The 27,536-nt window shown below is 46.6% G+C and overlaps 1 protein-coding gene across 1 annotated transcript in view; it reads left to right on the forward strand.

Annotated features, from left to right (window-relative positions):
• Positions 1–15,816: 15,816 nt before the first annotated feature.
• The window catches only part of LOC135173800 (ras GTPase-activating protein 1-like), a 253,143-nt gene continuing 241,423 nt past the window's right edge, over positions 15,817–27,536 (forward strand). Inside the window, 1 exon segment of the mRNA XM_064140961.1 lies at positions 15,817–16,220. Coding sequence (XP_063997031.1) covers positions 15,817–16,220 — 404 coding nt within the window.

Here is a 27,536-nt window from a genome sequence, read left to right on the forward strand (position 1 = left end):
AGAAGTAGGTACAGAGAACCTCCCCTCCATAACACCTGCTTCAAGAAAGAACTCCTAAAGGCACAGAAGCAGGATGTGCCATTGTACTGGAAGATGAGCCGAGGAGGGAGGCGGCCAGACTGGATGGGCAAGGAGCTGCTGAAGGAATTAAAGATAAAAAAGAGAGTGTATTGCCTTTGGAAAAGAGGGGAGGTGTCCCAGGAAAAGTTCAAGGATGTTGCTAGGTCTTGTAGGAAAGAAATGAGTGCGGCAAAAGCCCATTTAGAACTTAGGCTGGCCACAGCTGTCAAGGAAAATAAAAAATGCTTCTATAAATATATGAATGGCAAGAGAATGGCCAAGGACAACCTCCAGTCCTTGTTAGATAGAGAGGGGAATATAGTGACAAAGGATGAGGAAAAGGCAGAGGTGCTTAACGCTTTCTTTGCCTCAATCTTCAATAGTGGGACAGGTTGTCCCCAGGACAGCTGTACTCCTGAAGTGGCAGATGGAGTCAGAGACCAGCATAGTCACCCTGAAATCCATGAGGAAGAAGTAAGTGACACTTGGATCCTCACAAGTCCATGGGACCGGATGGGATCCAACCTAGGGTGCTGATAGAGCTGGCAGCTGAGCTGGCCCAGCCACTCTCCGTCATTTACACAGTACACACACACACAGTATCATCAGGGTTGGAAGAGACCTCACAGATCATCAAGTCCAACCCTCTACCACAGAGCTCAAGGCTAGACCATGGCACCAAGTGCCACGTCCAACCTTGCCTTGAAGTGCCCCAGGGACGGCGACTCCACCACCTCCCCGCGCAGCCCATTCCAGTGTCCAATGACTCTCTCAGTGAAGAACTTTCTCCTCACCTCAAGCCTAAATCTCCCCTGGCGCAGCCTGAGGCTATGTCCTCTTGTTCTGGCGCTGGCCACCTGAGAGAAGAGAGCAACCTCCTCCTGGCCACAACCACCCCTCAGGTAGTTGTAGACAGCAATAAGGTCACCCCTGAGCCTCCTCTTCTCCAGGCTAAACAATCCCAGCTCCCTCAGCCTCTCCTCATAGGGCTTGTGCTCAAGGCCTCTCACCAGCCTCGTCGCCCTTCTCTGGACACACTCAAGCATCTCGATGTCCCTTTTAAACTGGGGGGCCCAGAACTTTACCAACAGTCCTGGCTCACTGAAGAGGTCCCCAAAGACTAGAAGCTGCCAATGTTATACCCATCCACAAGAAGGGTCGAAAGGAGGAGCCAGAAAACTACAGACCTGTCAGCCTGACCTCAGTGCCAGGCAAGGTCATAAAAGGATCTCCTTTTATGATCAGGTTACCCACCTGGTGAATGTGGGGCAGGCTGTGGATGTAGTCTACCTGGACTTCAGCAAAGCCTTCGACACCGTCTGCCACAGCAAGCTCCTAGCCAAGCTGGCAGCTCATGGCTTGGACAGATTCACTCTGTGCTGGTGTCATGGAGGGTAGCAGAAGCCCTTAGCAGGCCTCCCTGTTGTGAAAGTTATAGTGTCTCACATTAATGCCAAGAGCATCGCAAAACCAAAACAATCCTTCAGTCCCATGAGAAAGTCTCTCCCTAGTCGAGATAAAAGGTAAACAATGGCCACTGTTTTGGCTAGGGGGAACGGCAGTTCTCATGCCCGCTCCACACCTGGTGTGGGCCGAGCTTGGGGTGGTCTTAGAAATTGTTTTCATAAAGATTCTCCAATTGTATGGATTGATTATAACTTTGTGCCAATCTGTAAGAATAACGTAAAATAGCCTGGACTGGAGGGTTACACCTCTTTTGAACATTATAAAATGGTGTGCCTTCCTGGATTGGGAGCTCGCTCGCTTGCTTGCTCCTACCTGCTCCTACCTGCTCGCTCGCTAGCCTGCCTGTCTGCCTCGCTCCTGCCGCGGTGACCTCTCGTTCCTGATTGGCCCTGCCCGACAAGGGGCCCACAGAGGCTCGAAACCCGCTTGGGCCCGATCCTGACGAACAAAGGGACACCGCCCAAACTTCGAATCCGGCTAATCTGAACTGCTGAATCGTGAGTAAACCAAAGAAAGAACTCCTCACCTAAAGACTGAATAACTTTAAAGACTCAAAGAACTCTAAAGAAATCACAGACTCTCCTTTATCTGCTATTTTCTGAAATGTTATTCTACAACTTCAAACCTAAAAGAATTCACGTGGGGAATTTAGTTCGGGAGGGGGATCTCCGTGTGTGAGCAATAAATCACTTAAAATCCACAAGTGAGCCTTCGCGTATTTTCCCCTAATCCTCCCAAACTACCTTCCGTGACAGCTGGGTCAGGAACTGGCTGGATGGCAGAGCTCAAAGAGTCGTGGTGAATGGTGCCATATCCACTTGGCAGCCAGTCACTAGTGGTGTTCTCCAGGGGTCAGTGCTAGGCCCAGTCCTGTTCAACATCTTTATTGATGATCTGGACAAGGGGATTGAGTCCTGCATCAGTAAGTTTGCAGATGACACCAAGCTAGGAGCAGGTGTTGATCTGTTGGAAGGTAGGAGAGCCCTGCAGAGGGACCTGGACAGGCTGGATGGGTGGGCAGAGGCCAATGGGATGAGATTTAACAGGGCCAAGTGCAGGGTTCTGCACTTTGGCCACAACAACCCCAAGCAGCGCTACAGGCTGGGGATAGATTGGCTGGATAGCAGTGTGATGGTTTGGGTGTTCCTCCACCTCCCCCACTTTAGAAATCACCCAGACTAGTCTCAGACGGCTCTGGAAATATGAATGAAGCTTATATTTACAGCTAGCACAATATACAAGCAGATATTTACAGTTTATACAGCTATATACAGAAATATACAAGGTAAAAGGTAATACAGAAACACAACTCCCCTCGCAGAAACCTGACTCCCCAGGAGGGGCTCTCATCCACCCCTTCACCTTCCCCCTACCCCTCTCAACCTTACTCCAGTCCCAAGGAAGAATAGAAGTTCGGCCAGGAGGTTAGGAAGCAAACTGGGTTAGCCCAAAATGGAGAGTGAGGTCAGAGAGATGCAGCTCTACCAGCAGCCCAAGTGAGAGTGGTGCTGAGTGGTTATCTAATGCTTTTATTTCTTGTTCCTATACTTCTCAGCAAGACTGTGAGACATCACCATTGTTTTCTTTTTACAGCCTGTAATCTTGTTCTTCGCACCAAAACATTCTAGCTTGCTTCAAATTAGCACAAGCAGCCAGGAAGAAAGGGACCTGGGGGTACTGGTGCACAGTAGGTGGAAGATGAGTCAGCAGTGTGCCCAGGTGGCCAAGAGAGCCAATGGCATCCTGGCCTGCATCAGGAGCAGTGTGGCCAGTAGGACGAGGGAGGTTATTCTTCCCCTGTACTCAACACTGGTCAGGCCACACCTTGACTACTGGGTCCAGTTCTGGGCTCCTCAATTCAAGAGAGATGTTAAGGTGCTGGAACGTGTCCAGAGAAGGGCAACAAAGCTGATGAAAGGCCTGGAACACAAACGCTATGAGGCGAGGCTGAGGGAGCTGGGGTTGTTTAGCCTGGAGAAGAGTAGGCTCAGGGGTAACCTCATTGTTGTCTACAACTACCTGAAGGGAGGTTGTAGCCAGGTGGGGAGTGGCCTCTTCTCCCAGGCAACCAGCAATAGAACAAGGGGACACAGTCTCAAGTTGTGCTGGGGGAAGTATAGGCTGGATGTTAGGAGGAAGTTCTTCACAGAGAGAGTGATTGGCATTGGAATGGGCTGCCCAGGGAGGTGGTGAAGTTGCTGTCCCTGGAGGTGTTCAAGAAAAGACTGGATGAGGCACTTAGTGCCATGGTCTAGTTGACTGGATAGTGCTGGGGGATAGGTTGGACTGGATGATCTTGGAGGTCTCTTCCAACCTGGTTGATTCTGTGATTCTATGACACCAAGCTGTATGGTGCAGCAGACACACTGGAGGGAAGGGATGCCATCCACAGGGACCTGGACAGGATGGAGAGGTGGGCACAAGCCAACCTCAGGAGGTTCAACAAGACCAAGTACAGGGTTCTGCATCTGGCTCGGGGCAATCCCAAGCACAAATATAGGATGGGCAGTGACTGTCTGGAGAGCAGCCCCGAGGAGAGAGACTTGGGGGTGCTGGTGGACAAGAAGCTCAACATGAGCCAGCAGTGTGCACTTGCAGCCCAGAGGGCCAACCAGATCCTGGGCTGCATCAGGAGACGTGTGGCTAGCAGGTCGAGGGAGGTGATTCTCCCCCTCTACTCTGCTCTGGTGAGACCTCACTTGGAGTACTGTAACCTGTTCTGGAGCCTCCATTACAAGAAGGATGTGGACATGCTGGAGTGTGTCCAGAGACGGGACACTGGGGTGATCAGAGGGCTGGAGCACCTCTCCTATGAGGACAGACTGAAGGAGTTGGGGCTGTTCAGTCTGCAGAAGAGGAGGCTCCAAGGTGATCTTCTTGTGGCCTTCCAGTATGTGAAGGGAGGCTACAAAAAAGCTGGGGAAGGACTTTTCAGGATATCAGGGAGTGACAGGACTAGGAGGAATGGAGCAAAGCTGGAGGTGGGGAGAGTCAGACTGGACATGAGGAGGAAGTTCTTCATGATGAGAGTGGTGAGAGCCTGGAATGGGTTGCCCAGGGAGGTGGTTGAGGCCCTATCCCTGGAGGTGTTTAAAGCCAGGCTGGATGGGGCTCTGGCCAGCCTCATCTATGGGTAGGGTGTCCATGCCCATGGCAGGGGGGTTGGAACTGCATGATCCTTGTGGTCCTTTCCAACCCTGACTGATTCTATGATTCTAAGATCATGGAGACGTAGGCTGTGCCCATGCAGTCCATGGAAGATTCCACACCAGAGCATGTAGATGTGCCTTAATGGTAGCTGCAGCTCATGGAGAGCCCATGATGAAGTAAGCTCCTGGCAGGAACCACAGCTCATGGAAAGAAACCTATTAGCGTAAACCGGTGGAGCACCTGGGTAAAATGACTCTTTGTTCACCAATACGGTTAGATGGTCATAGTCTGCTTTATTTCCGTGATGCAGAGACTTATATGTATTCTAGCAAGAGGCGTGCTTCACCAAGACTAGTTACATATAGAGGGTACAGGGTTACATATAAGGCATGGATAGGTCAGTATACCATAACAATCTGAGGGTCAGCCTCTGGGGCTGGCTAAACTCTGCCCACCTGCAGCTGCCACTCCACCCCCTGCAGCTGCATGTGGGGGGTGCTACCCTGTGCCTGGTATCTTAACTCCCAAGATGGATTCAAGGACACTCCCAGCATGGGTTGCTCATGTTTATCATTTCTGTGTCCTTTGCTAGCAAGAATTTCTCCAACAGAAACCCATGCTGGAGCAGGTTTTCTGGCAGGAACCATGGCCCCATGGGACACCTACCCTGGAGCAATCTATTCTTCAAGAACTACTGTGGAAGAATTTCTCACCAGTCGAGGACATAAAGTCATAAACATGGGTAACTGGCGCTGAGAACGTCCTTGGTTCCCAGCGAGGCTAGGAAATCGAGATGTAAACAACTGAGCACCCCACACACAGCTGCAGTGGGCAGAGACTAGATAACCAAGGGGGCTGGAGTGGGTGGTCTGGGAGGCTGACCCTTAGAATGTTGTGATAAGTTAACCTATGCACACCTTACATGTAACTCTGGACCCTCTGACTGTAACCAATCTTAAGCTGAGCACGCCTCTTGCTAGAATGCATATAAGTCACTGTATCACGGAAAGAAAGTGGATTTGACCATCTAACCATATTGGTGAACAAAGAGTCATCTTCCCATAGCGCTCCACCGAACGTGATTCCTAACAAACTACACCCCATGGAAAGGACTGCTGGACAGCTGACCTCAACTGACCAAATGGATATTCTGTACTATATGATGTCATACTCAGCATATAAGGCTGGAGGAAGGAGAAGGAAGGGGGTGATGTTTGGAGTGATGTTATTTGCCTTCCCAAGTAACCATTACGTATGGTGGAGTGCTGCTTTCCTGGAAATGACTGAACACCTGCCTGGTGGTAAGTGGTGCATTGCTTTGCTTTTCTTACACACATGGATTTTCCTTTCCCTATCAAATTGTCTTTATCTCAACCTACAAGTTTTCTCACTTTTCTGATTCACTCCCATCTGTCACGGAAGGTAGTTTGGGAGGTTGTGGGGAAAATACGTGGAGACTCACTTGTGGATTTTCAAGTGATTTATTGCTCAAACACGGAGATCCCCCTCCCGAACTAAATTCGCCACGTGAGTTCTTTTGGATTGAAGTTGTAAAATAACAGTTCAGAAAATAGCAGATAAAAGAGAGTCTGTGATTTCTTTAGAGTTCCTTTGAGTCTTTAAAGTTACTCAGTCTTTAGGTAAAGAGTTCTTCCACCAATTTACTCACTGTTCGTAGTTCAGTTCAGCAAAGTTCGAAGGTTTTGGGCGGTGTCCCTTTGTTCGTCAGGATCGGGCCCAAGCAGGTTTCAGGCCTCTGCGAGCCCCTCGTCGGGCAGGGCCGATCAGGAACGTGAGGGCACTGCGGCAGGAGCGAGGCAGGCAGGCAGGCTAGCGAGCGAGCGGTAGGAGCAGGTACCAGCAAACTCAAGCCAGCAAGCGCCCCGATCCAGGAAGGCACACCATTTTTATAATGTTCAAAAGAGGTGTAACCCTCCAGTCCAGGCTATTTTACGTTATTCTTGCAGATTGGCACAAAATTACAATTAACCTATATAATTGGACAGTTCTTACCAAAACAACCTGTAGGACCACCCAAAGCTCGGCCCACACCAGGTGTCGAGCGGGCATGAGAACTGCCGTTCCCCCTAGCCAAAACAGTGGCCATTGTTTACCTTTTATCTCGACTAGGGAGAGACTTTCTCATGGGGCTGAAGGACTGTTTTGGTTTTACGATGCTCTTGGCATTAATGTGAGACATTGAAACTTTTACAGCAGGGAGGCCTGCTAAGGGCTTCTGCTACCCTCCATGACATACTCCACCCCCTGGCTCACATTAAGCCAAAAATCGGAAAACAAAACAAAATACAAGTATTCTTAACTATTATACAGATATAAACAGTATACTAATACATAAACATTACTACAACCTAAAACAGATTAATCCTATATATGCCCACCCCCTGAATAACATACAGCTTTATTGAATATTTACAAAGCAAGAAAACCTGGTATATGCGAAAGCAATTCAGAAGTCTGGGAGAATCCATCGTACACTGATGCGATGAGTTTTCCCACTTACATCAGTTGCTTCCCATGCATACAACCCATTTGGTTTTGACAGGGTCATAGGCACAACTCCGATTGAAGGTAAGTTTACCATTACTGGTTGTCCCACCTTTAACCTGTGTAATGACTGTTGAAGGTGTCGAGACTTATCCGGTGGATGGTTGACATTCTCCACTGGCTTGTCAGGACAAAATGCTCTTATCTTAGGACTACCATAGTTACCCCATCGGTTATTCACGATGAAAACTGCATATGGCAAACGTTTATCCCAGTTACCTTTAGATACAATGGCATGTTTCTTATTCAGAGCATTTGTTCTCTCTACAATACCATTGGCTTGAGGATAATAGGGAGTGTGGAATACCCATGTGACTCCCTCACCCTTAGCCCAGTCTTGTACAGAAGACGCTGTGAAGTGAGATCCATTATCACTTTGGATGTACTCTGGCATTGGCAAGAAACTAAACCACTGCTTTAAAGCTTCAATAGTTTGAGCTCCTGTAGCAGCACTAGTTTCTGTAGCCATGACTAATCCTGAAACTACTTCCACCCCCGCCAGTATGTATCTCTTCCCATGTGAGGGTTTAAATGGACCCACATAATCAACTTGCCATGTGCTCCATAGCTTCTTGTCTTCTCTAATGTGTTGTGCTGGAGCTAAGTTGGGGTGATCAGTTCTAAGCCTAACTTTACACTGTGGACAAGCTGAAATGATTTCCCCGCAGGTAGTCATAGAAATTGGCCATCCTCTGGATCTACACTCGTAGTAGAGGTCTGCTTTTCCTGAATGGCCTCTTTTAATGTGTAGCCATTCAGCTAATCTCCACCATTCATCTTTCTCATCTTCAACTATGTTTATTCTCACCAGAAAATCTGCCTGATTATTCCAGGCTGCAGCTGGAGTTTGCTGTTTAGAATGCCCTTTAACCCAACCAACTTCAAGAGATCTGGATCGGCCTATTTCTAATAGTCTTTTCCAGTCATCAGCCCTCCAAACTTCCACGTTTGAAACCTTCTACTGATTCACAGTATCACAGTATCACCAAGGTTGGAAGAGACCTCACAGATCATCAAGTCCAACCCTCTACCACAGTGCCCAAGGCTAGACCATGGCACCAAGTGCCACATCCAACCTTGCCTTGAACTGCCCCAGGGACGACGACTCCACCACCTCCCCAGGCAGCCCATTCCAGTGCCTAATGACTCTCTCAGTGAAGAACTTTCTCCTCACCTCGAGCCGAAATTTCCCCTGGCGCAGCCTGAGGCTGTGTCCTCTTGTTCTGGAGCTGGCCACCTGAGAGAAGAGAGCAACCTCCTCCTGGCCACAACCACCCTTCAGGTAGTTGTAGACAGCAATAAGGTCACCCCTGAGCCTCCTCTTCTCCAGGCTAAACAACCCCAGCTCCCTCAGCCTCTCCTCGTAGGGCTTGTGCTCGAGGCCTCTCACCAGCCTCGTCGCCCTTCTCTGGACACGCTCAAGCATCTCAATGTCCCTCCTAAACTGGGGGGCCCAGAACTGAACGCAGTACTCGAGGTGTGGTCTGACCAGTGCAGAGTACAGGGGCAGAATGACCTCCCTGCTCCTGCTGACCACACCATTCCTGATGCAGGCCAGGACGCTTCCCACTGGCAAATCCACTCAGAGGCACCTTTGAATGTAGAGTAGGAATCAGTGTAAAAGGTTGTTGCTCCGTGCTCTGCTGCTAGCATGAGAGCACGCAACTCCCCTACCTGTGCACTGCCATCACCCTCCTCAGTGATGGTTTGGCCTGTAGCAATCTCCAAGGCAGCGGCTTTGTAGCGCCACTTTGACCCCACTCTCCGAGAAGATGCATCTGTGAACCATACTCCTGATTTATCAGAGTCTGCGGTCATTTCTGGGGCCACCTGAACAGGAGAAGGCTTATATGGCTGACCAAGTAGTGCCTTGTCAGGGTTGATGGGCTGCTGTAATTTGGATACCTTAGTAGGTCCTTCTCTCAGCGGCATAAGCTGTGAGATTCCCTCTAGGTAAGCATACCACTTTCTTACAGTGGCCTTTTGGGCAATTCCTTCTGGTGGAGAAGATCCTTTGAGGATCGATTTTAGCAGAGGAAATGGGCCTTGCACTACAATGTCTTGTGTAGTGCGAAGCTTCTCTGCCTCTTTGACAGCTCGAGTTAGGGAAAGGAGCCCCTTTTCCCATTCCGAGTACCGTGTCTCAGTCTCTTTGAACGCTGTTGAGGAAAACAAAAGAGCTCTACTGGGACCATTGGGTCCTCTCTGAAAAATTCCACAGTATGAGGCATTCTCGGAAAAACCCCATTCAGCCCTTAGGGCGTCTTTTGGGTGCAAGGGCCCCAACTTCTGATATGCCTTCACTTCATCTTTGAGAACTTTCAGGCTCTCAGAATGTTGTGGAGTCCAATCCCAAACTTTGTGCTTCTTAAGCAAATCATACAGAGGACGAGCAATTACAGAGAAACCTGGGATGTGTTTTCTCCAGTAACCCAAGGTACCTAACAATTGTTGCAGCTCCTTCCTGTTTTGGGGTATCTGACCCTTTTCAATTTCTTGAAGGGTGTCCTCTGGCACAGATATTGCACCTGCTATCCACCAGGATCCCAAAAATTTAACTTCCTGGCTTGGACCTTGACACTTTTCCTTTGGAATAGTTAGCCCTTTATCAGTTAACAGCTTTCGAATATTCTCAGCTACTGTAGCAACTTGTTCTTTGTCATTCCCTCCCACCAAGATGTCATCAATGTAATGATACACCTTAACATCTTTAGGAAGTTGAACAGTGTCAAGCAAAGCTGCAAGTGTGTTGTGCGCAATAGTTGCACTGTGTTTGTACCCTTGTGGGAGACTGTTGAATGTGTATTGAATACCTTGCCAAGTAAATGCAAACTGCGGTTTGTCCTCTTCTCTTAGTGGTACCATGAAAAACATGTCCTTCACGTCCAGAGTCGCCATCCAGGCATGAGAGGCTGCTTGGATCGCTGTTACTGTGGATGAGAGACTAGGAACTGCTGCAGTGAGAGGAAGAGTGTTACTATTAAGTTTTCTGAAATCAATCGTTAATCTCCATCGGCCATCTGGTTTGCGGACTGGCCAGACAGGTGAATTGTAAGGAGAATGAGTTCTGGTGATGATCTTTCTCTTCTCAAGATCAGCTATCACTTCAGTAATACCTTGCCTAGCTGCTGCTGGCAATGGATATTGTGCAACACAGGTAATGTGCGACTTTGGCAAAGGAGGAGCAGTTTGTAACCAATGAACACGAGCATGTACTAATTTTCCCCTCTTATTTCTCACCTCATAAGCACCAAAGCTCCATAATGTTCCATCTGGAAGATGCCACCTTCTACCTGCTAAAACATCAAATCCGAGAATATTATATCGACAATCAGCTAATGCTACTTCTACCAGGGTACTTCTCTTCTCCCCAGGCAACCATAGTTTCGTTTTAGCCAAGTGGCATATGTCAGGCTGTCCTGTTACACCTGTTATTTTTATCTTCTTACTAGATGGCAGAATTCTGAGGCGTTTTGCCAATTGCTCATTCAACACAGTAATTTGTGCACCTGTGTCTATTAGGTACTTAACAGCAGTTCTATCTGGTCCTGTTGGAATCATAATGAAGGGTTCAGGTTTTTCAGACCACTGACAAGCAGAAACGAAGCGATGAGTGTGGCCTGAAGCATTCATCGCTGCTTCTAGTTTTTTGACTTGTTTTTAGCCCTTTGCTGATCAGATTGACCTGACTTATTGGGAGAGGTGTTTCTGGAACCCCTCTTGCGTCCCTGTTTTGTCTTATTTCCATCCTGGCCTAATAGTTTTTTCATTTCATCAATGATGGCTTTACCCATAGCACCAATTTCAGTCTTCATGGGGTCATACTCCACCAGTCTCTTCTTCGGGTAGTCACCTTGCCCATAATAGGAATTCCGCCCCCAGAATGTTCTCGAATTAGAGCGACGGTTGATCTCAGGGCTCCCCCTGGGGCTCGACCGTGGGCTCGTCCTGGGGCTTCCCACAGGGCTTTCTGGACCACCATAAGCTTTGGCATACCTCACTTCTGGCTTCTTTCCATGTGGAGGTTTGCTCCTTCGGTCAAATGTTCTTGATTTGTACCAGGATGGATGTAAAGGTGTGGTATCAGTATAACCTAGATTTCGCCCTTTAAACATTAATTCTTCTAGGAGTTCTCCCCACGTAGTGTGGTTTAATGTGTTATCTCCTGTTCTTACCTTTTCTTGTATCGCTTTCTCAATATGCTCCCTTCTAGCCTCACACACAGTTCTCAAAATTCCTGGCAAACCTTTTACCAAAGGATGAAGCCTATTTGGTTCAATTGGGAGACTCATAGGATTTGGGTTAATTCCACGATTATCCATGGCCTGTATACAAGCCAGCTTTGTGATTGTTTCAACTAACTGATCACAATTTGAAATACGACATCTGATTACCTCATCTCTCTCCGAAGGATGATAAGCACCAGCCCAATAAAGTATTCTAGAACTCAATGCAAGCTCACCCTCGGGACCATTCCCTAGAAACACTTCAGGTCCCCAACAATATCCCTTTACCTCTTCAAGAGACAAAATTACAGATTCAGCATCATTCATTATAAGTCTATAAACATAATCAGTTATAGTCTCGTTAGGCAATCGGGAATACCTTTCCCTTATGTCCTGCTTCTGCAATGCGGTGTATGGTCGAGTTTTCTGAGTCGTGGTGCGCTGTCCTCGTGGTCCTATAACGGTTTCTGTCTTGAAAACGGGATTGACAGATGCGTTCCTCATGCTGTCGGTTATCTCCTCCACTTCCGTGTCACTGCTCACTGACGCAATTGCGGGTGACGGCTCGGAGTGGGGCTGCGCAGGCGCGCTGTCCTTGTCGCTCCGTAATGGCGCCTGCGGGCGTGGCTGCGAAGAAGATGGCGTCTGCGGCGCGGGCTGTTTAACCGGGATGGACGTCAGCATGGCCTGCGGAATCAGAACCTGCAACGGAACCTGCTGAGGCAAAATCGGTTGAAAAGACATCGCTAATTGCGGCTGAGCCGTTGCCTGAGGCTGAGAAGGCATCGGGACTGGCAAAACTGGTTGCAAAAGCGACGTCGGCACGGGCTGCTGAGCCGTTTGCGGCTGTGGGGGCAGCTGTGGCATGGGCTGAGACGGTATCGGAGCCGCTGGCGGCGGAGCCGGCTGGGCTTGCGGCAGGGACTGAGAAGGCAAAACAGTTATCTGTGGAGAGAGCGGCGGTGGCACAGGCTGAGATGTCCGCCGAATTGAGGTCCGCGGCAGAGGGACGGGTGCCGGCCGTGCCGGGGACTGCTGCAGCGACAGCGCCTCTGGGCCCTGCTGCCCTACGCGCGGCTGCGGGGACTGCGATGGCAACATTCGCAGCTGTAATTCTTGAAAGGCTTGGAGAAACTTCCCCTCTAGCCTCTCCTCCAACTCCCGAAGTCGTTGATCGGTAACCGCGGGTACGTTCACGCGATTAATCTCGCTACTCAACCTGCTATTCTCAGCTTTCAACTCCTCAACCTGTTGTCTTGCCTTCTGGCCGATCTGCCTCCAACATTTTCGCTGTTTATCGAGATAATCAACTTCTCTCCTTAACTTGTCTCCTTCGTCACTCGCCTGTTTCAACTCATACTCCAATTCATCTACTTTATCTTGAGCTCGAATTAAGCCTACTGCCAGCACAAGAAGATTTTCTTTATCTATTCCTTCCACGTCTTGGAAAGCTTTATATAGCATAATAACCATATCTATTAAATTATCGGTGACCTGTTTCATGGTATCATTTGCAAGTGCATCCATAGTCTTTCGTATGTGAGCAATCTCAAAAACAGACATCAACTTAACAACTGGATCATCTGCTACTGCCTCCACTGTGGCAGACTCAGACTCTGCTTCAGCTGCCATAGCCTGTGGCTGCAGCTGTTGCTGCTCCATCATGATATTTTCTGCCATAAATCTGTAGTTATTCTACGGTTACAATCCCATCCTCGTCGCCAATTTGTCAAGGAAGGTAGTTTGGGAGGTTGTGGGCGTCATAAATAACAGGCACAAACTGGCGTTCATGCAAGTTAAGGCTTTAATAAAGTTGCAGGAATCAAGCAATGTACAGGCCTGGGTGCGAGGAGAGACTCTGATCTACCCCAACGCACACCCTTTGCCTTCAGCTTTCTCTTTTTATACCCTATTCTATTACATATTTACTAAGTTCTAAGAAAAGGTTGGGTTTTCTTTATCAGTTCTTAGGAATGTGAGATGTCTCTTCCACACAGGCCTCCTTTTATCCGGTGGTCCCTCTGGTAATGTTTGATGAAGTAAGGGGTCTTGCTTAAGTGTCTTCCTCATGAACTTCAAAGTCCTGGTTCTTCTATTTGCTCATACAGGAAAGGTGGCACCAGGAGGAATGCATTGCCATTTAAATATGCAAAAGACTATCTCTTCCACATGCCTCCCTCCTTTGTCAATCTAATTACTCTTATCTTTAAGCTTATTGAGATGGTGGTGCAAGCAGGAATGCAGTTACATTCAACCCCCCCTTCCTCCTTGTCTGTGACCTCTTGCCACGAATTGATCGGATCAAACATATGATTCTATATATTTATCACATGGGGAAAATACGTGGAGACTCACTTGTGGATTTTCAAGTGATTTATTGCTCAAACACGGAGATCCCCCTCCCGAACTAAATTCGCCACGTGAGTTCTTTTGGATTGAAGTTGTAAAATAACAGTTCAGAAAATAGCAGATAAAAGAGAGTCTGTGATTTCTTTAGAGTTCCTTTGAGTCTTTAAAGTTACTCAGTCTTTAGGTAAAGAGTTCTTCCTCCAATTTACTCACTGTTCGTAGTTCAGTTCAGCAAAGTTCGAAGGTTTTGGGCGGTGTCCCTTTGTTCGTCAGGATCGGGCCCAAGCAGGTTTCAGGCCTCTGCGAGCCCCTCGTCGGGCAGGGCCGATCAGGAACGTGAGGGCACCACGGCAGGAGCGAGGCAGGCAGGCAGGCTAGCGAGCGAGCGGTAGGAGCAGGTACCAGCAAGCTCAAGCCAGCAAGCGCCCCGATCCAGGAAGGCACACCATTTTTATAATGTTCAAAAGAGGTGTAACCCTCCAGTCCAGGCTATTTTACGTTATTCTTGCAGATTGGCACAAAATTACAATTAACCTATATAATTGGACAGTTCTTACCAAAACAACCTGTAGGATCACCCAAAGCTCGGCCCACACCAGGTGTCGAGCGGGCATGAGAACTGCTGTTCCCCCTAGCCAAAACAGTGGCCATTGTTTACCTTTTATCTCAACTAGGGAGAGACTTTCTCATGGGGCTGAAGGACTGTTTTGGTTTTACGATGCTCTTGGCATTAATGTGAGACATTGAAACTTTTACAGCAGGGAGGCCTGCTAAGGGCTTCTGCTACCCTCCATGACACCATCCCACTCTGGGGGGGAGTGAGAGAGTGGCTATGTGGTGCTTAGCTGCCAGCTGGGGTTAAACTATGACAGTCTGGGAAGAAGGGAGAAGTAGGGGGAAGATTTGTTCTTATTTCTCATTATCCTACTCTGTTTAGTTGGTAATAAAGTAAATTAATTTCCCTATGTTGAATCTGTTTTGCCTGTGATGGTAATTTGTGAGTGGTGTCCCTTGTCCTTATTTTAAATCACAAAGGTTTTTGTATTTTCTCCCTATCTTGTTGATGGAGGGGGGAGTTTTAGAATGTTTTCACCTGGCAGCCAGTCACCATGCTATATGAAAGCCCATCTCAGTGATCAGTGTTGTCATCCTGCTTGAAGACAGGCAGGCCCACTAGTAGTGAATTAATGCTTGATCTTTTGGATCTTTCTGGGTTCTTTTGCATCTAGGCTCTTATGCAGTGCTTTCAAACCACTATACAAACAGTAACTTCCAGTTTGCTGAGAAAGTGTGGATCCAAGTACCAAAAAGTACTCCTGACTAAATCCTGTCAGAATACTATCCAATTTTAACCAGAAACTAACGCACCAGGAAGCCCTCACTTGTTACCGGACGCACACCGCTGCCTGAATAAGCACTTGAATATTCAGCGAGACCTTCATCATCGTGTATATGGTGGCTGGGTAAGGAAACCGATTTCCTCTCGGTCTCCGGCCAGCCCTACCCCAATAGCTGGAGTCTGTGGCACCGTCTCCCACCCAGATCTGCTCCCCGCCTCCCTGGCCATCTCGCGCTCCGCGAGCTACTGCTAACCTACTCCCTCCATGAGATAATAAACGCGCAGGTGCGGCTCATAAATATGGTCTTTTCTGTCCCTCCCTCTTTGCTCTGTTCATGTAATCACACGTTTTCGCTGCTTTTTGGGGGTGTGGTGTCTGACTGTGGAGCTGTGTCTCTGCAGGAGTTGCTCCTTTCGTGGTTGCAGGGTAATAAAGTAGTAGTGTTGGGGCCTTATAAAGTTAATTTAGGTGTGCAGACGGCCATTGTTCGGAGCCTGTCCCCGCTGGAGAAGTCTTTGTCTCGCCTCTGCTCCTTGCAGGCGGAGGCGCGGGGAGGGGGAAGTCGTTGCCACCTCCCCAGTGCGTGGTGGGTGGGGAGGCTCAACATAATGGCGGCTGAGGCCGGGGCTGAGGAGAGCACCTTGGTTACCTCCACCGGGATGGTGGGAGCTGATTCGGAACATTACCCCGCCTTATGCCGGGACAAGGAGCTGGGGCCGCAGGGCCACTTCCTGGTAGGCTCCGGGGGGGGAGCCAGCTCAGGCGCCTGCGGCCCGGCTTTGTGCTCCGCGGTAGGACTCCTGGGACTAGGCTCGGGGCCTGCCCCTCTGTTGTCTGGAGACTGTAGCGTTGTGACACCAACTGGCCAGACACGGGGGACGGAGGTGTCCGGAAGGGTGCTTCCCCCACCAAAACTCAGCATTGTCGCCTTTCCCCCGCTGCCGCCACAACCACCTTCCTTGATCGGGGGACTGGGGACGATGGACGAAGGCGACTCGTTGGATGGTCCAGAGTATGAAGAGGAGGAGGTGGCCATACTGCTCAGCGCCCCCCCTATGAACCAGTGAGTAGCAACGCTTCTGTGCTCCGCCGAGCGCCCGCCACCGATGGGCAGTTTCCCCGCAGGGAGGAGGGAGCGTCGCAGAGGGGAGCGTGGCGTTGGGCTTCCACCTTTTTTCAGTGTGAAGTGTGTCAAACTTCTTTGGAAGTATTGTAGAAGTATTTAATAAGGCTGTGTTTGGGGAGAATAGGCAATTAAAAACAAACTGTACGTTTTCATTAAGGCTTTATACTTATCCTTCCATTAGGTTAATCGTAATTCCTACAGTGATAGTTACGTAAAGAATTTTGTACTGGAAGCAGAGCAGTTCTGTGTTTATATTTTGTGACCTAAAATCAAAGACTGTTATAGAGACTTCATGTAACTAACAAGTACTCTAAACAACCTTTGGATTTAACAATGAAATCTGCAGACGTACGTAAAAAGGTTGCGAAGCTTGTATGGAACAGCCCTCAAGCAGGTACTTGTTCTCCCAAAAATGAAACCGTGTCAAAGGTTTGAATTGCTTAGGTTGGTACCTAGAAATAAGTTATTCCTGCAGTAACATTAAGTATAGAAAATCACAGGGTTTCAAGATAAAGGATGGCAGATACATTGACGGTATAGGTCAAAGTTAATCTGAAAACCCATCTGAATTTGGGTTCATTTTTACCTTGTCACATAACTCCAGTTTCAGAGAGTTAACTTCTGTGTTATCCCGGGTATTTCCAAGATTTTGGAAGCCGTTGCAGTTGTAAAGAGCAGGTAAACTGTGGGTTGTTTTGGTTTTTTTAATAGTAATCTCTCTAACCTTGACAGGCTTTCTACTATTTTTTTCCCTTCTAAATTATTTTCGTGGAAGTTAATAAAGAATAAGACTTTGTGATGGCAGTGTTTAACTAGCTTTAAAGTTCCATAAAGAGCTAGTAGTATAATCAGACAGTTTAAAGACTGATGAGGGAAATAGAAGCACATAAAGATAAAGTTACTTTTTCAATATCGTGTATTAAGTCAGAGTGATTTCTCTGGTTTTCTCTTTGAAAGATAACCAGTTCTAACAGAAAAAGTACTCTTATGTTTCTCAGAAAGTAGGGTTTTGAAATATTTTTAGAAAGAGGGATAATGATCATGTATTTGATACTAAGCAATTGTTACTACTTTCATGAATGTGAATGGATTTCGCTGTCAGAGTATTGTCTTGTAATTAATGATAGCATAATGATTAACTGTCATAAAAGATGAAAGGATGAAAAATTTCTGATAAAAAGCATTTTCGAAGAGGAAGACTGAAGGCCCTGTTTTTCTGTATTGGTCTATGAGGCTACTTACCTTATTAAGACAAAGGGGGCATTGAAATCTTTGCAGGACTAGCATAATCATAGTTGAGTATTAGCTCTTGCAGTTACTTGATCTCACTGCTTAGATATTTAATAGAGTAAAGAATGTGTCCAGAAACTTATACTTCTATGTACTTAACTGTATTTTATTTGTGACTATTGTGACTTTATTTTTAGACAACTTTTTTTTGTTTGTTGAGTTAGAAACCTTTTTCATGCATCTATTGTAATAGATTGTTACTATTCTCAGCTAAGTCATTTAAATTAGCCACATGTTGATAGTAAGTTTTATCCTTTCAAGTCCCGATGTTTTATTTTTGGAAGCTTCCTTTCTTTGTAGTCATACCATCTGCTTTTATGGAATTGAATTCTTATTAAAAGAACAAAGATCTGCCACCTTAGTATTATAATTAAATACCTGACACATTTAAGTTCCTTTTTTCTTTTCCAAGTACATCAGGAAATGGAAATACATTTTAACACAATTTCTAGCAGTGGCAATATGTGACAGATTCTTGTAATTAAAATACTTAAAATCTCAATGTATGATAAACACTTATCTTTGATCCTTATAAGGGCCTACAGTGACACAGTCAAGTTACAGGTTCAGTATACAGTAACAGCTGACAGACCAACAGCTTCACAGATAAACAAGCTATTGCCAAATATAGGTACATTGATAAATACAGATCAGTAGTGCAATTATTTGTGTTGTGACAACATGCTCAGTAATTAATGTAAAAACAGCAAATCCAATAAGTTTAGTTCAATATTGATAAATTAATATCTGTGAGTGCAAAGGCTTTTATGTAGCCATGGTTATTGGGCAGGGTGGCAGAAAGCAGGGCATGGCTTTGTCAAATGGGTGACATAGACCAACCAATGGGATCAGGGAATTCAGAATTCCTTTATTGGGCTGTCCTTTTCGAGCACTATATGGACATGTTAGCCAGTCATCACATATCCTGCCGCTGTTCCAATTCTGTCCTTGGTGTACAGGAGGCACACAAATACTGTGTAAGGTAATGCTAGCCCCATAATCCTGAGTGAGATGGATTTAACAATTGTTCAGTGTGTGCTTTTGAGTATAGAAGCAGCATGTTTATGCTGTAGCTTAATGGTAGATGGGAGGCACAGGATGCTAGGAAATAGTGGACAATTCTCTGTGTCTTTTGGTCTTTTTCTCTGCACTGTCTACCCTGTCTGCAAAGCTCACTGTCAGAGGTTGATGACAGTAAGAAATGGTGTTATGAAAATATGAATTGTGTAGGTATTACCATATGATGATTTTTAATTTTTAGCAGTGATTATCAGTTCAAAAGGTATTAACCTTACAAGATGAGCTAAGTTGTCAAAATACCATCTTGTAAAAACAAAAATCCTACCTGCAGTAGGCACATTCTTATGGTCAGTCTTGGTATCAGTTGAGGCAACATTAGTGAGAAAAAACAATTGAAGAGAGCTGGGTAGAGAAATAATAAATAAACATGGTTTGAGTGAAAGTAAAAAGTGTTTTGTCTCAATGTAGTGTGAAGTTATTTCTTTATGTGGGTCTGTCAGAGGTAACAAGTCCAGAGTTCTATAGCACTTATTTCAGTAGTTAAAAAGAAAACAGTGTTTTTCTGAAAGTGCATAATTTTAGAATAACTATTGAAGGCCATATTCCATACCAAAGAATAAGTTTGCATTGCCTTGAAAACTGATAATAAATAGTATTGGTATGTTTGGACTTGGCAACCTGTGCTGGTAGTGCCCATTGCATCTTGTTTTGTTACTGGGCATGACTGAAAAGTCTGGCAAAAGAAGGGGCAAGGACAACCTCCACTCAGTATTAGATGGAGAGGGGAATATAGTGACAAAGGTTGAGGAAAAGGCAGAGGTGCTTAACACCTTCTTTGCCTCAATCTTCAATAGTGGGACAGGTTGTCTCCAGGACAACTGGACTCCAGAAGTGGCAGATGGAGTCAGGGACCAGTATGGCCCCCCTGTAATCCAGGAGAAAAGTAAGGGACCTGCTGAGTCATTTGGATCCTCACAAGTCTATGGGACCAGATGGAATCCATCCTAGGGTGCTGAGAGAGCTGGCAGCTGAGCTGGCCAAGCCACTCTCCATCATTCATCAACAATCCTGGCTCATTGGACAGGTTCCTGGAGACAGGAAGCTGGCCAATGTGATGCCCATCCACAAGAAGGGCCAGAGGGAGGAACCGGGAAATTGCAGACCTGTCAGCCTGACCTCAGTGCCAGGCAAGGTGATGGAACAGGTCATCTTGAGTGCCATTGCAAATCACCTACAGGATGGCCAAGGGATCAGGCCCAGCCAGCATGGGTTTAGGAAGGGCAGGTCTTGCCTGATCAGGTTACCCACCTGGTGAATGTCGGAAAGGCTGTGGATGTAGTCTACCTGGACATGAGCAAAGCCTTTGACACCATCTGCCACAACAAGCTGTCATGAAGGGGGATTTCTGTACCTATGCCTATTTGGCGGAGGTGAGAAATTAATTTGAAGCTATATAAATTCTATATAAAAATATAATTTGTTAAATTTAATATCTATGAACTCTTGCCACCCCCAAACACTGTATATTAATATTTATATTCAATCCACGGTTATGAAAACAATTTAGGACAAAATATATACAGGGAATTAGTTATTTAACTAGCAAATATTCAAACTATAAACAGAGAGAGGAGTTTCCCCTGCAGCTTGATGGTGCTTGGGATCTTTGTGCTATTTGCCCAGCAGAGTGGACTGAAACTCTTTCTGCTCTATGGCAGAGGCAACTTATATTACAGAGGTATCAAAGCTTTACTCACAAGTGTTATTAATTATTAATCACCCTCTGGGGCTGTGTCACAGCCTGTGCCTAGTGTCCAGACTTCAGGGGATCTGTCTGTGGACTCTTTGAGGCTAGAATCTTCCTGGCTTGAGGGGAGATGATAAATCTTCCCAGTCTCTGGGGTCTTAGGTTCTAACCTTTGTTCTCCTGGCGAGGGATGATCTCTGCCTTTGATGCTGCTGCCTTCTTCTGGATGCTGTGTCCAGGGATATCAGCTTGGCAGGACTTCAGGAGCAGGAGAATGTCAGTGCAGTCTCTGGCACGGTTCCTTCACACGGGTAGCAGGCTGTGTGTGTGTGTTAGCAGACAATCCCGAGTCTGCTACCTGGTTCTCTCAGCGGCAATGGCTTTTATCAGGCAATAAGCAGCAGGCATGCAAAGTGTGCTCGGCTGCTGGGAGTCTAAGCTCCATAGGTAAATCAATGCACGATCAGGTCCTGATAGCAATATAGCCTGCAGAAATGCTCAGCTGGATTAGGAGGCTATAGGCTCCTTTTATATAACTGTGCAGGCTTAAATGAGCTCTGCATCTAAGGTACACAGGCAGGTAAGCTGCAATTAAATCAAAGCATGAGGTCTGAGCCTCAGAGAGCTGCAAGTGAGGGTCAGACTCTCTGTCTGAGCCTTGCAGGTGAGTCAGAGCAGCAGGGCGCTGCGATGTAGTCCGAGCTGAGCTTCGGGTAGGGTCAGAGCTATGCCTGAGCCTTGCAGGGTCTGTGCCATGTGGGTGAGTCAGAGAGGGCTGAGCACATGTCTATCTGTGCACCTCTCTTTATTGACTGTGGGTCGAGATTAATGGCCTCTTTGGCCACTGGAGTGACCAATCAGGTTGGCAGTAAGCCAAACCTTACCATAAAAGGCAGAAGGCTACTTGCCTGGACTTTCCCAAATATGGGGATCACATGGATTTGCCCCAGGGAGACATGGGCTGGGTGTGTGTGGCTTACACAACCTGTTTACAACCAGGGGTCCTGGCAGAAAAACATGTCCAGGCATGTATAGGCATAAAGAAGCCTCTTTTCAGGCCTACAGGCCCTCCATGACACAAGCTCCTGACAAAGCTGTTAGCTTGTGGCTTGGATAGATTCACTCTATATGAGTCAAGAACTGGCTGGAAGGCCAGGCCCAGAGAGTCGTGGTGAATGGTGCCACATCCAGTTGGCATCCAGTCACTAGTGGTGTTCCTCAAGGATCAGTGCTGGGCCACTGTCTTGTTCAACATCTTTATTGATGACCTGGACGAGGGGATTGAGTCCAGCATCAGTAATTTCCAGATGACACCAAGCTAGGAGCAGGTGTTGATGTGTTGGAAGGTAGGAGAGCCCTGCAGAGGGACCTAGACAGACTGGATCGGTGGGTAGAGGCCAATGGGATGAGATTTAACAAGGCCAAGTGCAGGGTCCTACACTTTGGCCACTGCTGCATATGCATTCCTCAGAATCCGTGCGGGGAACCAGCATGACACATTTAGACATCAATATGATGTTTATGGTCGATGCCGTTTATTGAAGCTAAGAGTGATGCTTGTATAGTGGCCAATACAACGTGTATAATTCTGATAGGTCGTATAACAGCAGTATGGGCTGTCCACACATGTAGAGGCAGATCTAACCCACCAGCCCCCTTTGATCCCCCTCATGCAGCTAACTACAACTAGCTTTCCCAGATAGCAGTCTCTGCCAGCCCTCCCAAGGCCAATTCCCTGCAGCTGTGCCTCCTTATCAGAATGACCTAATGTTACCCTTATTACTTCCCTTATTTCAGACTGCTCAATTCTGCTCAAATCCTGACATCTCCCCCTTTCTTTTTAAATGTCGCACTACTGATCATGCCTCATACACACTGCACTACACATGGTAAAAATACAGTGATCATCAAGAAAACAAGTGTATATGCAATCATTTCAACCAGGCTTCTAAGCCATCCTGTTAGTCCCCATTCTCCAAAGATCTTGTCAAGCCAATCCCATCTGTCTTCTTCTTTGAGCCTTGGTACATCATCTTTCAAGTGCTGGATACTGGCATGTGATGATTCTGCATGATCAGACAGATTCATGCAACACATACCCTTGAAATCTTCACACCCGTGGCCTTGTGGTAGAAGCAGAAGTGAATAGTTGTCCAAAAGATCAAAAAATCCAGGCGATCATCACGGTCACGGGAGAATGCACGTGCATTGCATTTTCAGCGGACTCTGTGTGGTAATTGGTGCTGTAGAATCGTAGATGTGTTTGCAGTTAACAGGGAAAGATGCCCTAAACTATGGGGTCCTCCCTTTATACATGAAGGAATAGCAGGCCAGGCTCTATCCCCACATAGAAAAAAAATGACAGCCCTGATTAGCTCCTGCTTTCCATTGTGCTCACCTATTTGCCCAATATTTTTTTCTCAGACTCCCACTGTTCTGGATTCACTCTATAATTCTCAGGAATTTGGATGTTTTCACCGCACTCCCTTGCTATGATCTGCTTCCATTGTCTATTGTGCTTAAGAGCTACTAATTTTAGAATATGATACAAAAGATATGCCCTAGATCTAACTACAGTGCCTACAGCACTGCTCGTTCAGACTTCATATAGGCCTAATTCCCACAATTCCTCTTTTTGTTTTAAGATGAAGGCAGAGTTTGTCATCTTTTGCAGGGCCCTTCACAAAAAGATAACAAACACAGCACTTCAAACGCCACTAACAAAAACAGGTGTTCCCCATCTTTGCCAATGAGTGGGCCTAGCCCTAATAACAGAGATTGAACAAAATACCTAACTCAAAGCATGACCAAAGCCTATGCAAACAACCATATCTCAGTATACATTTCTCAGCACAGCCATCTGAGCAAGACTTCTGCTCACTGCCAAAAACCAGACTGAACATAACAAGGTGGTATCCATCAAAGAGACCTGTGAGCATACATAAACAAATGCAAACAGATACAAAACCAGATAAAAACACATTCATTCACTAGGCTAAAAAATATATTGCCCCTCTCTAGGGTGAGTTTCTCTGTGTGATGTAATTACAGAATTTTCAAATTTACCTTCTCTCTCTTCCCCCCTGTGATGGTTTCGGTGTTCCCCGCCATGCTTAGGAATCACCCAGACTAGACTCAACCTAGAACAGAAAACTCCTAACAGCTTGTATTATACACTCTGAATTTAGACTCTCTCAGCTAAGGTTAGATTTCTCTGTGGAATACACTGGATTTCATCATTCTCCTGCATTACCCAATAGGTATGACCAGGACCTTCAGCAGAAACCACCCCTCGGACAGGTTTCCCTTTGCCCAAAGGAGAAAATACCCAAACAGTTTTCCCTAACAGATTCTTTTCACGTACAACAGGAACTTTATCACCATCTACTGTTTGGACTAAATCTGATTGTGCAGATCCTGCTCTGTTTCCTGAACCTCTACTATTTACCAACCAGGTAGCTTGTGCTAAATGTTTGTCCCAGTTTTTCAGAGTTCCACCCGACATGGCTTTTAGGGTAGCTTTCAGCAAACCGTTGTAACTAACGCTCACTCTTCCCTGAAGCTGGTGCATAGTAGGGTATGTGGTAGATCCACTCAATGCTGTGCTCTTTGGCCCAGTCTTTAACAAGATTGTTCTTGAAATGAGTGCTATTGTCTGACTCGATTCTCTCTGGAGTTCCATGTCTCCACATGATCTGTCTCTCCAAGCCAAGAATGGTGTTAGGTGCAGTAGCATGTGGAACTGGATAGGTTTCCAGCCATCCGGTGCTGGCCTCCACCATCGTTAGCACATACTGCTTGCCAGAACGAGATCGAGGTAAAGTGATGTACTCAATCTGCCAGGCTTCACCATACTTGTACTTTGACCATCTCTCACCATACCATAAGGGCTTCATTCGCTTAGCCTGCTTAATAGCAGCACAGATGTCACAGTCATGGATGACTTGGGTGATAGCGTCCATGGATAAGTCAATTGACCTATCGCGAGCCCATCGGTATGTTGCATCTCTGCCTTGATTTCCAGATGAGTCATGGGCCCATCGAGCTAGGAACAGTTCACCTCAGTGTTTCCAATCAAGGTCAAGATCAGAGTTGGTATCAACTTGAGAAATCTTAGCAGCTTGGTCTGCCTGCTGGTTGTGTTGGTGTTCCTCAGTGGCTCTGCTCTTAGGCATGTGTGCGTCTACGTGCCGCACCTTCACTGGAATTCTCTCCATCCGTGCATCAATGTCCTGCCATAGATCAGCACACCAAATAGACTTTCCTTTCCTCTGCCAACCATGCTTTTTCCAGTCTTTTAGTAAGCCCCATAGAGCGTTGGCTACCATCCATGAGTCGGTGTAGAGGTAAAGGATAGGCCAATTTTCACGTTCAGCCACATCAAGAGCAAGCTGGACAGCTTTTACCTCAGCGAACTGACTGGATTCTCCTTCTCCATCTCTCGCTTCGGTAATTCTCCTGGTAGGACTCCAGACTGCTGACTTCCATCTTCGCTTGTTCCCAACAAGACGACAGGAACCATCTGTGAACCAAGCATAGTTCTTTTCCTGATCAGAGAGATCACCATAGGGAGGAGCTTCTTCAGCACGAGTTATTTTCTCCTCTGGAGGTTTGGAACAGTCTGTGCCTTCCGGCCAGTTAGTGATCGCCTCCACCAGACCAGGTCGATCAAGATTACCTATTCGCGCTCGTTGGGTTATCAAAGCCATCCATTTAGACCAGGTTGCGCCTGTGGCATGATGTGGTGATGAACCTTTGCCCTTGAACATCCAGTTAAGAACTGGCAATCTGGGAGCTAGGAGCAATTGTGACTCAGTTCCAATCACTTCAGAAGCTGCTTTCACTTCTTCATAGGCTACTACTATCTCTTTCTCTTTTGAGGTGTAATTTGCCTCTGAACCTCTGTAGCTATGACCCCAGAAACCAAGTGGATGACCACGTGTCTCATTTGGAGCTCTCTGCCAAAGGCTCCAAGTTGGACCATTGTCACTGGCAGCTGTGTATTGAATGTTCTCAATGTCTGGACCAGAATGCAAAGGTCCCAAGCCCACTGCATGGACTATTTCTCATTTAATTTGATCAAAGGCTGCTTGTTTTTCAAGTCCCCACTCGAAATTGTTTCTCTTACGAGTCACATCATGCAGAGGTTTGACAATCTGACAGAAACCAGGAATGTGTAGTCTCCAAAATCCCACTACACGAAGAAAAGAAAGTGTGTCCTTCTTGTCGGTGGAATTGGCCATGGTGGAGACTTTGTCAATCACATCCTGAGGAATGTAACGGCGACCATCCTGCCACCGCACTCCCAGAAACTGAATTTCTTTGGCAGGTCCTTTGACCTTGTCTCTCTTAATGGCAAAACCTGCTTGCAACAGAATGTCAATGATTTTGTTACCTTTCTCAAAGACTTCCTCAGCAGTTTGGCCCCACACAATGATGTCATCGATGTACTGGATGTGCTCTGGAGCTTTACCTTTCTCCAGTGCATTGTGGATGACTGAATGACAGATGGTTGAGCTGTGTTTCCACCCCTGAGGCAAACGGTTGAACTGGTACTGGATTCCTCTCCAGGTGAATGCAAACTGAGGCCTGCACTCCTTTGCTATGGGAATAGAGAAGAAAGCATTAGCAATGTCTATAGTTGCATACCATTTAGCCTCCTTCGATTCCAGCTCGTACTGGAGTTCCAGAATGTCTGGCACAGCTGCGCTCATGGGTGGCGTCACCTCGTTGAGGGCACGAAAATCAGCTGTCAGTTGCCAGTCTCTGTTAGGCTTGCGTGCAGGCCAGATGGGACTGTTGAAAGGTGAATGAGCTTTCTCGATGACAGCCTGACTCTCCAATTGACGAATCAGCTGATGAATGGGTAACAAAGAGTCACGGTTAGTTCTGTACTGCCTGTGGTGCACAGTTTGAGTAGCATTTGGCACTTCCAGATCCTCTATGTCATGATGTCCCACAACTGCAGGTTCATCTGAAAGCTCAGGTCTAATGGACAATTTCAATTTACCATCTGCAATCTCTACAGATGCTATTCCAAAAGCCCATTTATGACCCTTAGGATCTTTGAAACAACCTTGTCTCAAAAAGTCAATTCCCAAAATGCAAGGCGCATCAGGACCAGTTACAATAGTATGTTTCTTCCACTCTCTACCTGTTAAGCTTATCTCAGCCTGCAACTTAATTGATTCTTGAGATCCACCAGTGATTCCAAAAATAGGTATGGACTCTGTCCCCTTGCAATTTGATGGCAATAAAGTACACTGAGCTCCTGTGTCAACTAAAGCCCTGTATTTCTGAACTTTTGAACTGTCAGGCCACCTAATGAATACATTCCTATAGATTCGGTTCTCTCCACTATCCCTTTCCTCCTCCTGGCTGGAGGCAGGGCACCCCTAATGCTGACCGTGGCATGTGGGGTGTACACAGTGATTGGTGTTGTTGTGAGAGGAATTTCAGTTGTTGGAATAATTGCAGTTACTCTCAGGAGCTGAAGAAGTGACAGCTACTTTTCTGGCATTGCTGCCTCTGTTTCTGCCACTCTGTAGTTCCCTGACACTCTTTGAAAGAGCTGAAGTAGGTTGACCATCCCATTTGATCATGTTCTCACCGTATTGGTCAAGCAGAATTATCCACAGTGACGCACGTGATTGCTGATGTCTCAGTGGAATTTGTCTCCTCCTCGGCTGGAATTGCTTTGCAGGAGGTGGGTGTCTGTTCCTGATGGCAGAAACATGCACCCATTCAGATGATGCAGGATTGGTATCCTTTACCAGATTGGAAATGTTTCTGAGATCCTCCTTCAGTTCTTTCATGCCATTTTTAATTCCATCCTTTATGCTGTCTTTAATGTCATCTTTCATCCCCTTTATCTCTGTTCTTATAGTTTGTATGGGAGAGACTAGGGTAGAATGTGACAAGCTGTCCTCTGTCTGCCTGAGCTGGTCAGTGAATTCACCAACAGTGATAGATCTTCCATTATCACTCCTTGATAGAAACTTGCTGGCTAAGATGTTAGCATAGGATGAAGGAGCAAGCTTAATAAGCTTCTTCATGAGACCTGTTCCAATAGGAATATCATCAGGCTCATGTGATCTCCATAAAGCACTTCCTTCACAGCAAACTCCTTCAGAAGCTTAATTCCCTGCTCAATGGTGTTCCACTTCTTGGCTGCCCATGGCAAATCATCTCAGGAA

The sequence above is a fragment of the Pogoniulus pusillus genome, assembly GCF_015220805.1.
Source record: "Pogoniulus pusillus isolate bPogPus1 chromosome W unlocalized genomic scaffold, bPogPus1.pri SUPER_W_unloc_2, whole genome shotgun sequence".
NCBI lineage: Eukaryota > Metazoa > Chordata > Aves > Piciformes > Lybiidae > Pogoniulus > Pogoniulus pusillus.